The sequence below is a fragment of the Pseudonaja textilis genome, chromosome 2, assembly GCF_049901715.1.
Source record: "Pseudonaja textilis isolate UNSWEBS1 chromosome 2, rPseTex1.2, whole genome shotgun sequence".
Taxonomy (NCBI): Eukaryota; Metazoa; Chordata; class Lepidosauria; order Squamata; family Elapidae; genus Pseudonaja; species Pseudonaja textilis.
In genome coordinates, this window is record NC_141991.1 from 10,034,717 (window position 1) to 10,050,681 (window position 15,965).

General features: G+C 39.5%; 1 protein-coding gene across 1 annotated transcript; it reads left to right on the forward strand.

Annotated features, from left to right (window-relative positions):
- Positions 1 to 591: 591 nt before the first annotated feature.
- On the forward strand, positions 592 to 15,693 carry LOC113451786 (vomeronasal type-2 receptor 26-like). Its single transcript, XM_026723169.2, has 4 exons — positions 592 to 803; positions 1,518 to 1,803; positions 12,753 to 12,879; positions 14,783 to 15,693. Exons 1-4 carry the CDS (start codon positions 592 to 594, stop codon positions 15,691 to 15,693), a joined length of 1,536 nt encoding a protein of 511 aa, XP_026578954.2.
- The last annotated feature ends 272 nt before the right edge of the window (positions 15,694 to 15,965 follow it).

The window sequence follows — 15,965 nt, forward strand, 5'->3', positions numbered from 1 at the left end:
GAGTTGTGTCATCAACACATTGTTTATCAAAACTCCATACTTCTGGGTGACTTTCATCCACAATCTCTAGAGACAAGACATCACATTGAAAGAAATTAGAAGTCAGTTATTGATCTATTTTCCTCCAGCATCACTTTCTGGACATGTCACGACAGGAAGGATTACAACACCCTCAGGGGTGATTTGTGATTTTTCACTTACTTACTATTCTCCTGCTGACCCTCCACACTTGGAGTCTTAGAACAACTTCAGGATCCCCAGAGGAGAAATTATTTCACACTGTAGTTATCACCCTCCCAGTCTTTGAGACATCTTCAGCTACAATGACTGCCTTTGATGTTTTAACATTAGATTCAAACACCAAGAAACCAATCTTACATCAGAAAAGGATAAATGCCGCAGATCACACTCTATGTCACACAAGGTTTGGGATAGGAAGTCATCGTGCTCTTGAATGTACCTTTCTCTCCTTTCCATGTGAAGATTGTTTTGTCTCTGTTTGAATCAGGGAAGTGAGAGTGCTTTGAATTCTTCTCATTCTTCTTGCTCATATTTAGAAGCAGGAAGGAGGTTGATTCAATCCTATACATTATGGATCTTCTGCTTCTAATGCTGCTGGTGTCTCAGGCAGTCTTGGAGAAGCTTAGAATGAAATGCCCACTGAGTTTTGAGATCCGAGATGGGGAAAAACCATGGAACTATTACAGGCCAGGAGACCATCTCATTGCTACAGTCTCTACTGAAACAATGGCACTACCTAGAATGTTGCCTTTCAACATGGCTCCTTCTAGTGAGCCTCGCTCGTAAGTTATTCAGTGTGATGGATTTGCATTCCCTGCATTTGCCATTCTAACACTCTTTACTTCACTCACTCCTATATTGCGGGACTTCTTTAATTTCTTCAGCCATTTTGAGTTTCATGGCTTTCCTCTTTTTGTCTTATTTTGTGGAACAGACTCAAATCTAACCATGTGGCAAATAAAACTTGAAAGAAGTCCAGATTATTTATGCATTCCTGTCTAATACCATGTTCATCACTGGGATACTGAGTTTGGTTTAAAGTAGAGATTGAGAGGCTGGTAGATGCCTCTGCCAAGCCTATTTTCATATTTAAATAACTACTCATTGATATTCAATGCCTGATCCTTAAAGGAATAGTGGATGATTTCTATTTGCAGTTGCTTTTCTGGGGCACTTATGGAACATCCTCTTCATTTTATGGTGGTTCAACTTCAAAGATTGAATGAGTTTGAATACAAGTTAGTGGGCAGATGAAAATTAAGAGTGCTACAAGTAAGGATGTATTTGCAATTCTTAATCATAATGGAGGATACTTTCCATTGTATCTTCTCAGTGACTATTAAAATGGCATGCTGATGGGTGGCTATTATTTGCCTTTGGCTTTGGATGCATTTTGGATTAAGACAGAGTAGGATGGTGGAGACATAGAGGGTTAGATTGAAAAAAAGTTGTTTTCTGTTGATGGTGGTAATAACATTTAAAATTCTTTTTTACAGTACAGGACTTTATTTTAAACTGCTAACCCTTGCTTTCGCCATTCAAACAGTCAACAACAATCCCCATCTTCTTCCCAATCTAACAATTGGCTACACTATGCATGACAACTATTTTAGCACCCTTGGCACTTCAGATGCCTTGCTGGACATGCTGTCTACCGGACAAGCCAATGTTCCCAACTACAGCTGTGGAAGGAAGGAAAACCTTTTGGCTGTTATTGATGGAGCTATGAGTGAAACGACCACTCAGATGTCAACATTAGTAGGTGCCTACAAAGTCCCACAGGTTTGTGTGTGTGTTTCTCTATCTCAGGGATGTCAAACTGATGGCATCAAGTTGCTGTTATGTAACATGTTGTGACTTTCCCTCCCTTCACTAAGCCAGTGCATAATGCATCTAGGCTACAGGCCACGAGTTTGACAAGTTTGTTCCATCTGGTAAAGTTGCAGGTGAGTGATAGATCCAACTAAATGTTGCCTGTGGAATTCAAGAGCTGCTTTTCAGCAGGAACTTTATAGTCAGTCAGGGATCAGGTGTGGCTTGGTGTGAACAAAGAGACAGAGCCCCATGTATCTCTCTCATGAACAAATGTTTATTCACCTGAACAAAGGTGGGTCCTCCTGTAAATTGGAAAAATACAGTTTGAAGCAAGTATGTATGGATTTCTCAGAACACAGTAGATAATAGAAGTAGTTATAGAATTTATAAAAATACTTATGTATGTGTGGTGGCTCAGTGGCAAAGACACTGAGCTTGTTGATCAGAGAGGTCAACAGTTCGGCAGTTCGAATCCCTAGCGCTGCGTAATGGAGTGAACTCCCGTTACTTGTCCCAGCTTCTGCCAACCTAGCAGTTCAAAAGCTTGTAAAAAATGCAAGTAGAAAAATAGGGACCAGTTTGGTGGGAAGGTAACAGCATTCCATGTGCCTTCGGCATATAGTCATGCTGGCCACATGACCACGGAGACATCCTTGGACAGCGCTGGCTCTTTGGCTTTGTAACGGAGATGAGCACTGCCCCCTAACTAGCATATACTAGCATATACATGCGAGGGAACCTTTACCTTTACCTTATACCTTCTGCAGTTTGCATTAGATGTCTAACCTCAGGTAGTTCCTGGTGCTCCGGGATTTTTGAAAGATATGGCACAATGATTCTGGGATAACATCTGCCCACTTCTACAAGAACTCTGGGATGTAATCTGTCATGTCCCAGTGGTTTGTATCTATATATGTCAAGATCAGACAGATGTTCTCTCACTCATCATTCTATTTTGATAGAATGTCTTTTATGCTTATGTTTCTGGTAGGTTGGGCTATAGTTCCTTTTTTGCATGAAGACTGGTGCAAAGAATAAATTAAGCAGCCCTGTTTTCTCTCTACTGTCTGTTTACTTCCTTGCCATCTTCTCCTTTTGATGCATTGTTTTCTTTTTTCTTGTGTTGAAAACATTTGTTATCTTTGATTTTTGTTGCAAGTCTTTGTTCATTCTAAGTCTTTACTTTCCTGACTTCATATTTGCAGATTCAGTTTATCTGCTGATATTCTGCCTTAGTTATGTGTCCCTCTTTCCATTTCTTGTATTTGTTCCTTTTGTGTTTCAGTTTATCAGAGAAAGATCTATATGCAACCATGCTGGTTTCTTCTTGTTTTTCTTGTTTTTCTTTCTCAGTGGTATTGTGCTAGTCTGGGCTTTTATGATCATACTCTTTAGAGTTTCCCAAGATTCTTGAGTTGTTTTCCCCTTTAGGATTTTCATCCAAGGAATCTTTCCCAAGTTCTCTCTGAGTTTATTAAAATCAGCTGTTTTAAAATCTAAGACTCTTGTATCATTATGTTCTATTGCTTGTGTTTGTGATATGTTGAATTCTAGTATATAGTCACTCTTACCCAAGGTTCCTGCAGTTTCAACTCCCTCTATCACTTCTTTTCTATTTGTTAGAATTAACTCTAGTATGGCTTAATTCCCTCTAGTTCCCTCCTCTACCTTTTGGACAACAAAGTTGTCAGCTAGTTTGGTTAGGAACCTATTTGATTTCACACTTGGTGCAGAATTAGTTTTCCAATTGATATCAGTGTGATTGAAGTTTCCCATTACTATTGTAGCATGTTTCCTAAATACATTTGTTGGTTGGCAAAAGGGACATCTATTTTTTCTGCTTGATTTTGTAGCCTATAGTATAGACCTATGGCAATATCATCCTTTTTTTTCTTTTATATTGACCCATATGCATTCTAGGAGGTTTTCATCTTTGGTTTCATGCATTTCTCTAGCAGTATAGTGGTCCTTTACATACAGTGCAACTCCATCTCCTCTTTTATGGGGTCCATTTCTTTTTTGAACAGTTTTTATCCTTCTATCAGTGTGTTCCAGATGTGGGTTTCATCCTGCCAAGTTTCTGTTATTCCATCATATCTACCTTCATGTATTAATAGTTCAAGTTCACCTTGTTTTTCCCCCACACTTTGTGCATTTGTATGTACGCACTTGAGATCTTTATGTCTGGCTTCGGATATGCTTCTTATGTCTCCTGTTTGGTATTTATCTTCCTTCCCATCCCTCCTTACTTCATTACTTGACTTGCTTTCTAGGGGTTTTTGCTGGAATTAAGTCCTGGAGATCCTAAAGCTTGGTCACCCTCACCCCTCAATTTTAATTTAAAGCCCTTCTGATAAGTTGAGCCAGTTGTTTTTCTGAATACATTCTTCCTATTCTTTGTGAAGTGCAGCCCATCCCTTGCCAAAAGCCCACCATGAAGATAGTACACACAGTGGTCCAGGAATCCAAAGGGGTTTTTTTGGTGACACCAACTCTTTTAGCAAGTGGTTCACTTCTAGAAGTCTTTATTCTCTTAGCATTTGTTGTCCTTTCATTGGCAGTGCAAATGAAAAAAACTACTTGTGCACTCAAGTCCTTCACTTTCTTGCCTAGCTGCTCATCTGTGTTGTTTTCAAGTCCTTTTTGTGTTGTTCATCCATGTTAATGTTCTGTAATCCTGCTTTTCTGATATACTGTAGTTTAATTAGTTATCAACAAGTACATAATTATAAAACTAATAATTCTAAAGTATTCTAATATGTTAGAATAGAATAGAATAACAGAATTGGAATAGACCTTGGAGGTCTTCTAGTCCAACCCTCTGCTTAGGCAGGAAACCCTACACCACAAATGGTTATCCAACATCTTTTTAAAAACTTCCAGTGTTGTAGTATTCACTAATCCTGAAGGGAAGTTTTTCACTGATTCTAACTGTCAGGAAATTTCTCCTTAGTTCTAAGTTGCTTCTCTCCTTGATTAGTTTCCACCCATGGCTTCTTGTCCTGCCCTCAGGTGCTTTGGGGGATAGCTTGACTCCTTCTTCTTTGTGGCAGTCCCTGAGATATTGGAAGACTGCTAACATGTCTCCCCTAGACCTTCTTTTCATTTAACTACACATTCCAGCAACCATTCTTTATATGTTTTAGCTTCAATCCCCTCATCATCTTTGTTGCTCTTCTCTGCACTCTTTTTAGAGTCTCAACATCTTTTTTACATCGTGGTGACCAAAACTGAATGCAGTATTCTAAGTGTGGCCTAACCAAGGTATTATCAAGTGGTATTAACACTTCACGGGATCTTGATTCTATCCCTCTGTTAATGCAGCCTAGAACTGTGTTGGCTTTTTTTGGCAGTTGCTATACACTGCTGGCTCATATTTAAAAGGTTGTCCATTAGGATCTGAGATCCCTCTCCCAGTTGCTACTATTGAGCAAGCTACCAGATTTACTGTACCTGTGCATCTGATTTTTCTTGCCTAAATGTAAAACCTTACTTTTTTCACCACTGAAATGTTCATGAGTATCAAGTTGGATTTGTTAAAATCTAGTGTTTTGGATTGTATCTGTACACAAATATAGCATAGCATTCTTCATTGCTTTTCAGATCAGTGACGCATTTGTTTCAGAGGCTCAGAATGATAAAAGTCAATTCCCTTTTTTCCACCGGATGCTCCCCCCAAAAGGGATCACATATCCAGCAATTCTCCAACTGCTCCTCCATTTCAGATGGACCCTGATTGGTCTCATTACTTCCGATACAGATGAGGGACAGAGTTTCATGAGGACATTTACTCCTGTGCTTCTGAGGAATGGAATTTGTGTTGTTATAACACGACAGTTCTCACCAACTGGATATACAGCACCTCTCGGTGAGGATGTCTCTAAGTGGAGACAAGTCAATGTCTTTGTAAACTACATAGAAAATGTTAACATCTGGGACAGAATTCGTATTTTCCAGTTTAAATTTGAAAGTATGCCAGGGGCTATTGAAGGGAAAATCTGGATCATGGGAGCCATCGACTATTTGTTATCGAGTAGGGAGGATCTTTACAAATATGCCCATAGTATTTGGAGCTTTGCTTTTCAGGAAAAAAGCAGGTCAGAAGATGATGTTGTTGGAACCAAACTCTACGTGAAATTGGAAGATCGTTTTTTTCATTGTTCTTCTTCAAAGCACATACTTTCTGTCAAAGGTCGGAAAAGATGCACTCAGAAAGCACCACTGGAGCCTACACCAGAAAATAGAAGCACGTGGATCACTTTTCATCTCCGTTTACACAGTATTATTAAGACTCTGGCCCATGCCTTGAAAGCTGCATATTCTTCCAGATCCAGAAAGAGAATCAAGAAGGGTGATGAGAGTATAGAGGCTTCAAGGCTGCAGCCATGGCAGGTATGAATTTCCTTCCAGGAACTCTAAAGGGAGAGGAAGAAAAACCTTCTCAACTTCCTTGTGCTACAAATGGCCAACAGACTGGCCAAACTAACCACCCAGAGAATAACATTGCAGGGATGGGGGATAAGAAGCTTTGTGTCAGGATACTAGCAATCACCTCAAATTAAATCAAGAGCCGTGAGCCAAACTTCAAAAAAACTTCAAAGGATTTATTAGGAGTGACATACTGGCATGACCTATATGAAGCCAACATACATAATTTACAGTCAACTATGACCCCTCCCCCCCACCCCTCTGGGTGTATCATAATTCACATTGTCCAACAAAATATGTTCATGACCTGGGTGTCATCAATCACACTCTCCAACAGAGGATTTTCATGCCCAGAATACCTGGTTGCTTCAGTTACAATCTTTGTGAGATAAGGTTGGAATGTGCTTCTGAGTTCATTTGCTGTATGTTCCTTCAGGGTTTTCCATCCCACCCTCTTTCTTATGGCAACTTGGAGGCAGGCACAGGAATGTTTTACAAGTTGACACTTTGGCTGAATGCTGGCAACACCAAGAGGCTTTTGCTGCATGGATCTCCAAGTTCCAATAATTTAATATCTTTAGTTCTGGATAGGGTTTTTCTACCCCTGAAAAACTGGTCCAGAACGTTTGGATTCTCCTGAACTCACAACTCCTTGAAGACCAGGTGGTAGTCACAGCTAAGATAGCCTTTGCACAACATTGTGTTGTGCACCAGTTGCACCCTTTCCTGGTTCAGGAGTCCCTGAGTTTAGTCACTCAATTCCTGGACATTTCCTGCTTGGACTATTGTAATGCATCCTACATGGAGCTACCCTGGAAGAGATGTGGAGGCTACAGCTGGTGCAGAATAAAGTAGTGTGGACGGTTCTTGGGATCCCTGGAATATTCCATGTTACATCATTGCTCCACTAGCTTCACTGTGTACCAGTTTGCTTCCAGGTGCAATTCAAGGTGTTGATTGTCACCTTTAAAGCCATGCATGACATGGGTCCAAGCTACCTGAGGAAACATTTCACCCCAATGAAACAGGCCCAGCCCAGCTCACCCATGCCAGAAAAAGGGCAACTTATGGACCCAATCAGTCAAGGAATTCTTGCTTCAAACTCTGGAAATCCTTAGGTATAGAAAACACATCTGCTTTAGACAGATCATTCATGCTAAGATGCATGAAAACAGATAACAGATAATCAGAGTTGGATGGGACTTGTAGGTCATCTTGTCCAACCCCCCACCCAAGCAGGAGACCCTACACCATTTCTGACAGATGGGAGTCCAATCTCTTCTGGAAAGTCTCAAATGATGGTGCTCCCACAACTTCCGAGGGCAAGCTGTTCCATTGGTTGATTGTTCTCACTGTCAGAAAGTTTCTCCTTATTTCCAGGTTAAATCTCTCCTTGATCAATTGCCATCTATTATTCCTTGTCTGGCCTTTGGGAAAAGCTATTTTCTAAGCTTTAGAAAATAGCTTAACTCCTTCCTCTCTGTGGCAGCCCCTGAGATATTGGAAGACTGCTATCATGTCTCCCCTGGTCCTTTTCCTCCCTAGACTAGCCATGCCCAGTTCCTGAAACCATTCTTCATATGTTTTAGTCTCCAGTCCCCTAGTCATCCTGGTTGCTCTTCTCTGTACTTTCTCTAGAGTCTCAACATCTTTTTTATAGTGTGGTGACCAAAACAGTATGCAGTACTCAAGGTGTGGTCTTACTAAGGCTTTATAGATTTGTATTAGTACCTCACTTGATCTCGATTGTATCCCTCTGTTAATGCAACTTAGGATTGCATTAGTTTTTTTGGCTGCTGCTGCACACTGCTGGCTCAAAACATCAAGAGCCTTACTAGCATTCTTGACAATCCTAACAACGTGCCCCTTTTCTCTGCTGGCAATTGTACCAGGCAGATACCTCACCTCCTTCAATACTCCACCTCCTTTCCTAAATAGACACCTCTTACAATTGAGTCACCAATCGGAAGGTGGCCTCTCTTTTTAGATACTGTACTCACCACACATGGCTGATTTTCAATACATGATGTGGACCTTCCTTTATCAAGATAACTTTTTCAGCATGGACCATCACCCCCTGCTCACTTGAGTCCTCATCATCACAAACAGCTGAACTTGCCACCTCTGTTTCCCTAAAGTTTAGGAGGGATAGTGCAACTGTTATGCAGGGATACACCAAAGGAATCATGTTTGCGGTCCACAGCTCTCATTCTGCCAGATTATTAAATTATTTCAGTGATGTAGCCAGCACACAATCAATTAACTGAGGAGCAGGATGCATAACGTGTGTATGTGTGCGTGCACACACACACACACACACACACACAAAATCTGGCAGAGTGAGAGCTGTGGACCACAAACATGATGACTTTATACACACATACACACACACACACTCACACACACTACTATTTGATATATCTTTATTAACACTCTCTGATGAAAAGGAGTTCTACTCCCCCTATCTACCTGAAAAGAAATCTGTTCCAAATGGGTTTCAGTTTCAGTTTCAGTTTTACAGCATCAAGCAGCTTTAGTGCAGAACAGTTGAGCTAAGTCACACCCAGGCTTCTTGCTGTCTCTTTCTTACTTGCACAGCAAATACCGTTTCAGTTTCCAAATAGCCCTCAACTCTCTCACAAACTGACAGGACGCTAGCCAGATGAATACCGATAGATGCTGGTAGGCAGAGGCAGAATTTTTTTCTCCTTATTTTCCTCCCCCAAAACTAAGGCTTCTGAAAAGGCAAAAGCAGAAAAACTGACACTGGAAATGAGGATACACAGCTAAGCCACATCTAGGCTCCAAACTTAGTCACATGGCTCAGACAGCCAATCCTGTTTCTCAGTCACCAAACAGCTCCCATTGGTTGGCTTGTTACTAAGGTTATTCCAGTTCATAAACTCTCACACACTGACAAAGGTCCAACAATTGTCCATACTGCCCTTCTCATGCAAGATCTTTGTGGTGGAGGGGGCTGATAGTGGAGCGCCTCAATAAATCACACCAGCACCAGTACATACCACAATCACCTAATTTCAGCCTAAAGAGCACATGCTAAAGACTCTAGACAAACAATCTGTTCATGTATTGTAAACTAATATCTACATGCAAATAGACAGTATTCAATCTTTTTTAGAAGCTCTTTATTCTTAAAACAATATCAGAATAGGTTTGTGTATGTGTTGATATAAATGTAGCATCACAAAATCATATTTTATCAAGTAGCCATCTTAATTAACCACAATATAGAAAAATAGATGACCAAGAACTAATTGTTTTTCACAACTCCCTAGTTATGCAAGGAACTTAGAAAATCATTTCAGTACAATTTTAAGACCATTTTCACACCGTTAATTATGTTATGCAGCCTTCACTTAAAGTTCAGTTTTCTAATCATTGCATCATGAAGTATATTGCTGAGACTTTGATGAAATCAAATTATATCACCAGCAATCACACAATCTCTTTAAAAAGTATGATATTTGGATATATGAGCCTTGGTGGCTCAGTGGTTAGAATGCAGTACTGCAGGCTACTTCTGCTCACTGCTGTCTGCCTGCAATTTGGCAGTTCAAATCTTACCAGGCTCAGGTTGACTCATCCTTCCATCCTTCCGAGGTCAGTAAAATGAGGACCCAAATTGTTCGGGGCAATATGTTGACTCTGTAAACCACTTAGAGAGGGCTGTAAACCACTGTGAAGCAGTATATAACCTAAGTACTATTGCTATTGTTATATATCACAGTAGCAGGCTAGATAGCAGGAGATTGTAAACTCAAATCCTGCCTTAACCATGAAAGCCATCTGGGTTACATTGGCCAGTCACTCACTCTCAGCCTGATCAACCTCACAGGTTGATATCAGCCTGATGGATCCCAGGTTGATTCAGCCCAGATTGATCAATCTCAGCTCAACCAATCTCACAGGTCATTTTTGGGGGGAGATTGGTATTGGTGGGAGATTTGTACTGTAAAATTGGTGAGAGTCTCTTAATATACAATAATGTAAAATTAGCTTATGTAGTGATGTTTCCCATCTGGTCTACTTGGGAGAAGATTAGTCTGCCAACTTTCTTATTGAGAACTCTGTGCTTCCTTTCCCCCTCCCACCCCAAGGCATTTGTGAATAACCTCATTGTTTGTTTTGTGTGTGTTTGTGTGTGGTGTGTTCCAAAATGTTTCCTTTAATAGGCAAATTTGCTCAATTATACTTTGTCAACACATATTCTTTTTAGCATATGATTTATCAATCTATCTAAGCCTTTTTCACTTGTGAAGGTAGTGGTAATACTTGTTCTCTCAACTCACTATACTTGCAAGTTAAACAACTGTGGATCTTGATGGATATATTTTTTTCTTTTTATGTACACTGAGAGCATATGCACCAAGACAAATTCCTTGTGTGTCCAATCACGCTTGGCCAATAAAGAATTCATTCATTCATTCACGAAATGTGTTTCAAATGTGAAAAGAGCACCTGGGATAAGAAACCAAGTTCTTTGTTTTTGAAAATTCCTGGATTTTTATTCTAGTTCCATCCATTTCTGGAGAAGAATGAGTTTTTCAATATTTCCCATTGGAAATTGTACTTGGACCAAAATGGAGAGGTGGCAACAGATCTGAATGTCATAAGCTGGGTGCTTATTCCTGGGTACACTCCCCTTGATGAGCAACTGGGGAATTTTCAGAGGCAAAGATTTACTATCAATGAAGAAACTCTATCATTGCTAAAGTCAGTCAACAAGGTAGAAGAAAGCTCTGCAATGTTTTGTATGGTCTTGAAAAAAACCTTTGCAGATCCTACCACTGATAAGTTTTTTTTTCTTCATCACAGTTTTTTTCTATTTTCGTATATTTAATAGAATAAATGTTTAATAAATCTTTCAGAAAAAGAATCATTCTAAAATTTTACATTGCATACATTGCCCTGCTTTAAAATCATGGATATATGAAGAATAGTGAAATAAATTTTAATAAAACTTTTTTTAAATAAATAAAGAAATACTGATTGTCACTTGCTTAAATCTTTTCTAACCCCCATCCCTCTTAACATTATTCAATAGAAAAGTCCTTTATTTTAATGTGATATTCAAAAAGCAAAAGAGATGAACTAAATGAAGAACCTGTCAGTAGTTATATCTCTTGCAACTATTTGGAACTAGTTAAAGGGTCCACACTTACAGTGGAACTTCAGTTTGCAACCGTAATCCGTTCCAGGACTACGGTTTGCAATGCCAAAATGTCACCAAGATACTCTTAATCTTACATGGGAAAAGACCTGAGCACACCTAGACCTAATTTGTCCATTTCTGTATAACTTGAAATTTTTTGAATAATCATTTCCTCTGATGGAACATGAGGTTGTTTCCAACATTGTACAAAAGCCAGTCTGGCTGCTGTCAAAATATGTACTGTTGTATACTTCACTTTTGGGGGAAATTGTTTATTAAAGGTCCCTAATAGAAAGAACTCTGGTTTGAATTAGTTCTGTTCTACTGTCATTTCCTCCAATCATTTTCTAATTTTTTGCCAATATTTCTGAGCCTCTGTACAAGACCACCACATATGAAAGAATGTTCCCTCCTTTTTGTTTTTGCATTTCCAGCAATTTGGACTCATGTTGGGGTGCATCTTCACTAGTCTCAAGGGGGGAAGGTGCCATCTATAAAACATTTTATAGGTGTTTTCCTTGTACGCTGTCGATTTTGTGATTTTATTATTTCTACCACAAATCTTCTCCCATTCTGTTAAGGTGATGCTTTGTGCTATATTCCTCTTCCAGGCTGTCATATTCCCTTTGACAATTTATTCCTCTAATTCTGTCTCTAGTAGATAATTATAAAATTTTGTTATTTTTTTTATCTGGGCCTAATAAGATTCTGTCTAGTTGCTGAAATTTATTATTGATTCCAAATTCTTTCTTATCCTGTTTGTATTTACTCTGGACTTGAAGATATGCCCATTGATCAGTTTGTAATCCCTGGTCTTGAAGATCTTGCCACAATTTCAAATTACCTTGCTCCTTATATTTAATCATCTCAGTAATATCCAAATTATTTGGGTGAAATCCAGATAGTTGAAATCCAGATTGGTATCTTTAAATAATGTTTTTTTTTCCCTTATTTTCTTCCAATTAGTCAGTAATGAATCTCTAATTAAGTGTTTGTGAAAATATTTCTGGCTGGTTTTCCCAATATCCCATAAAAAAGAATGTCACCCCCTCTGTAAGTCGTGGCCTTCTGAAACTAATATTCTCTTATTAGTTAAGTTCACCCATTCCTTCAGCCATATTAAGGAGGCCGCACTATAGTACAACTCCCAGTTTAGAAGGGCCATCCCTCCCCTGCTCTTCATATCTTGCCTTGTGTCAGCACTTATCTAAGGGAAGAACAGAGTCTCTTTGGCTAACATTCATTTTGACCTTCATTTTCTATGAATGCTTAGTACTAACATACTTTCTTTGACATTAATTGTTTTTCTGCTTAGTCTCTGCCTCAGTCCAAATGTGTGGAAAAATGTCATCCTGGATTTGTCAAACGGGTTCGAGAAGGAGAGCCAGTTTGCTGCTATGACTGCATTCCTTGTCTGGAGGGGACCATCTCCACTCAGGAAGGTAAGGGACACCAAAGAAAGAAGCAGGCATTGGGGGAAATAGATTCCAGAGCATTTTTCTGGAAGTACAAGTTAAGAGACAGGTTGAAGCTCAACTGTTTTCTTCTTTATTTTGAAAGTGCACAATTTCTTATCTAATGGGAATAAAAGCAAAATGATCTTGGAAGAAAAGGTACCAAAAGATAAGAGGGTTTGCAAAATAAAGCAACTGTATTATGACCAGAGGTGGGTATTCAACAGGTTCTGACCAGTTTGGAGAACCGGCAAGAACCACCTCTGACTGGCCCCGCCCCCATTTATTCTCTGCCTCCCGAGTCTCAGCTGATCAGCTGGGTCTTCTTTTGTTGTCCTGCACAAAAGAACAGAGTTGGAAAGCAGGTTAGTGGAGTGGGGAGAATTTCACAGAATCCTTCCCCTGGAGTGGAGTGGGAATGGAGATTTTGCAGTATCCTTCCCCTGACACACCACCAAGCCATGCCCACCAAGCCATACCCACAGAACCGGAAGTAAAAATGTTTGAATCCCACCACTGATTACAACTGTATAAAATATCTCTTCTAGATTTAGTTTGAATGTTTCATTCCATATTTTGACTTTTAGGAAAATCAGATTTCTTTGAAACTTGAGGAAACATATTAGCATAATCATGGAAAGTTTCTTGCAATATATTCTATATGGGATCCCTGGTGACCTTGTCAGGATCACTGAGAAGTTATTACTGTTCCGCAATGAGGTGCTGTGGACTGTTATGGAGAATCTCATTTCTGCCATATTTCCACTGCTCCTGTTAGCCATTCCAGGTCCATGACTAAGACTTTCTCTGCCACCTTGCTAGATTTCACAAGGTAGTCCAGTGTATGTTGGATAACCATTTGTCTAAAGGTTTTTTAGGGTTTCCTGCATAAGCAGGAAGTTGGACTAGACGACCTCCAAGGTCCCTTCCAACTTTGCAATTCTATTCTATTCTATTCTATTCTATTCTATTCTATTCTATTCTATTCTATTCTATTCTATTCTGTTCTGTTCTGTTCCGTTCCGTTCCATTCCATTCTATTTAACATTAAAATAAGGATTTAGAAAGTGTACCTAGAAACATTAATTAATTCATTATTAACCTCTAATACTGTAGATTCTGCCCATTAACATTAAATCCTAACATTTCCCAAATTCCATAGATCATACATCCATGAATGAATGAATGAATGAATGAATCATTTATTGGCCAAGTGTGATTAGACCTACAAGGAATTTGACTTGGTGCATATGCTCTCAGTGTACATAAAAGAAAAGATACATTTGTCAAGAATCATAAGATACAACACTTAGTCATATGGTACAAATAAGCAATCAAATCATACTAGGAAACAGTCAATATAAATCATATGGATACAAGCAACAAAGTCGTACAGTCATAAGTGGGAGGAGATGGGTGAAAGGAAGGATGGAGGAGTAATAGTAATAGTAATGCAGACTTGGTAAATAGTTGGACAGTGTTGAGGGAATTATTTGTTTAGCAGAGTAATGGCATTTGGGGAAAAACTGTCCTTATGTCTAGCTGTTCTGGTGTGCAGTGCTTTATACCGTCATTTTGAGGGTAAAAGTTTTAACAATTTATATCCAGGATGTGAGGGGTCTGTAAATATTTTCACAGCCCTCTGTTTGACTCATGCAGTATACAAGTCCCCAGTGGAAGGCAGGTTAGTAGTAATTGTTTTTTCTCCTGTTCAAATACCAGTATGAGTGAGTGTGTACGTGTATCTATGAAAAAGGTACTCTTATTATCTTTATTTTGAGATGAATTTAAAACATGCATTTGGGAAATTGTTCTTGGTATCCGATGTTATTTCTTAAAATGTGAATGGAGAGGGTTTTTTTTTTAAAAAAAATTGTTTTGATATTCTCAGATATGGAAAAATGCAGCAAGTGTCCACCCGATGAATATCCAAATGAGGACCAAATACAATGTATCCCCAAAATTATAACCTTCCTGTCTTACAAAGAATATATGGGCATCATCTTGATCTCCTTTGCCCTAATCTTATTCCTAACCACAGGGCTTGTTTTAATCATATTCATTAAATACCTAGAAACTCCCATTGTCAAAGCCAACAACCGAGACCTCTCTTACATCCTCCTGGTCTCCCTCCTGCTTTGCTTCTTGTCTTCTTTCCTTTTCATTGGTCAACCAAGAATAGCCACCTGCCTTCTTCCACAAACAGTGTTCAGCATTGTCTTCTCACTTGCCATTTCTTCACTCTTGGCCAAAACAATCACAGTGGTGCTGGCTTTTCTGGCCACAAAACCGGGAAACCAAGTGAAGAGATGGTTGGGGAGGGGCTTGGCCAACTCCATCATCCTTTCTTGTTCTGCTGTCCAAATTATCATCTGCTCCATCTGGCTGGGAATTTCTCCCCCATTTCCTGATTTTGACTTCCACTCCCAGCCTGGAGAGATCATCCTGCAATGCAATGAAGGCTATGTTGTCATGTTCTACATCACCCTCAGCTACATGGGCTTCCTGGCTGCCATCTGCTTCACAGTAGCTTTCCTAGCCAGGAATCTGCCTGGGGCCTTCAACGAAGCCAAGCTGATCACTTTCAGCATGCTGGTCTTCTGCAGTGTCTGGGTAACTTTTGTTCCTACTTACATGAGCACTAAAGGGAAATACATGGTGGCTGTGCAGGTCTTCTCCATCTTGGCCTCCAGTGCTGCTCTGTTGGGCTGCATCTTCATCCCCAAGTGCTACATTATCATTCTGAGGCCAGACTTGAACACCAAGGAGCATCTTGCAACCAGAAAATATGTAGAAATGTGAGACAGAGGAATTTTAAGTCTTAATCTTTTTCAACAGTCTGTACTAAGAAAATGATCAAGCTGTTTTCCATACATAAGTAAGTCAATGATTTTGCTTAATATATTTAAGGGGTGTTTGGAAGATAATAGCTCCAACTGAATAAAGTAAAACTCAAAGATGTCCACTGAGGTTTATTTCAATCCTTAAGGCAGAATATCTGCCAATGTCCTTAGCCTACTTGAAGCCTGAGATGCCACACTCAGGTTTTTTTAAATCATGGCATGTATGCAATT

Coding starts and splice junctions, on each gene's coding strand:
- LOC113451786 (XM_026723169.2), top strand. CDS start 592: ATGGATCTTCTGCTTCTAATGCTGCTGGTGTCTCAGGCAGTCTTGGAG. Junction 804..1,517: donor CCTTCTAGTGAGCCTCGCTC/GTAAGTTATTCA, acceptor TCTTTTTTACAG/TACAGGACTTTATTTTAAAC. Junction 12,880..14,782: donor GACCATCTCCACTCAGGAAG/GTAAGGGACACC, acceptor TGATATTCTCAG/ATATGGAAAAATGCAGCAAG.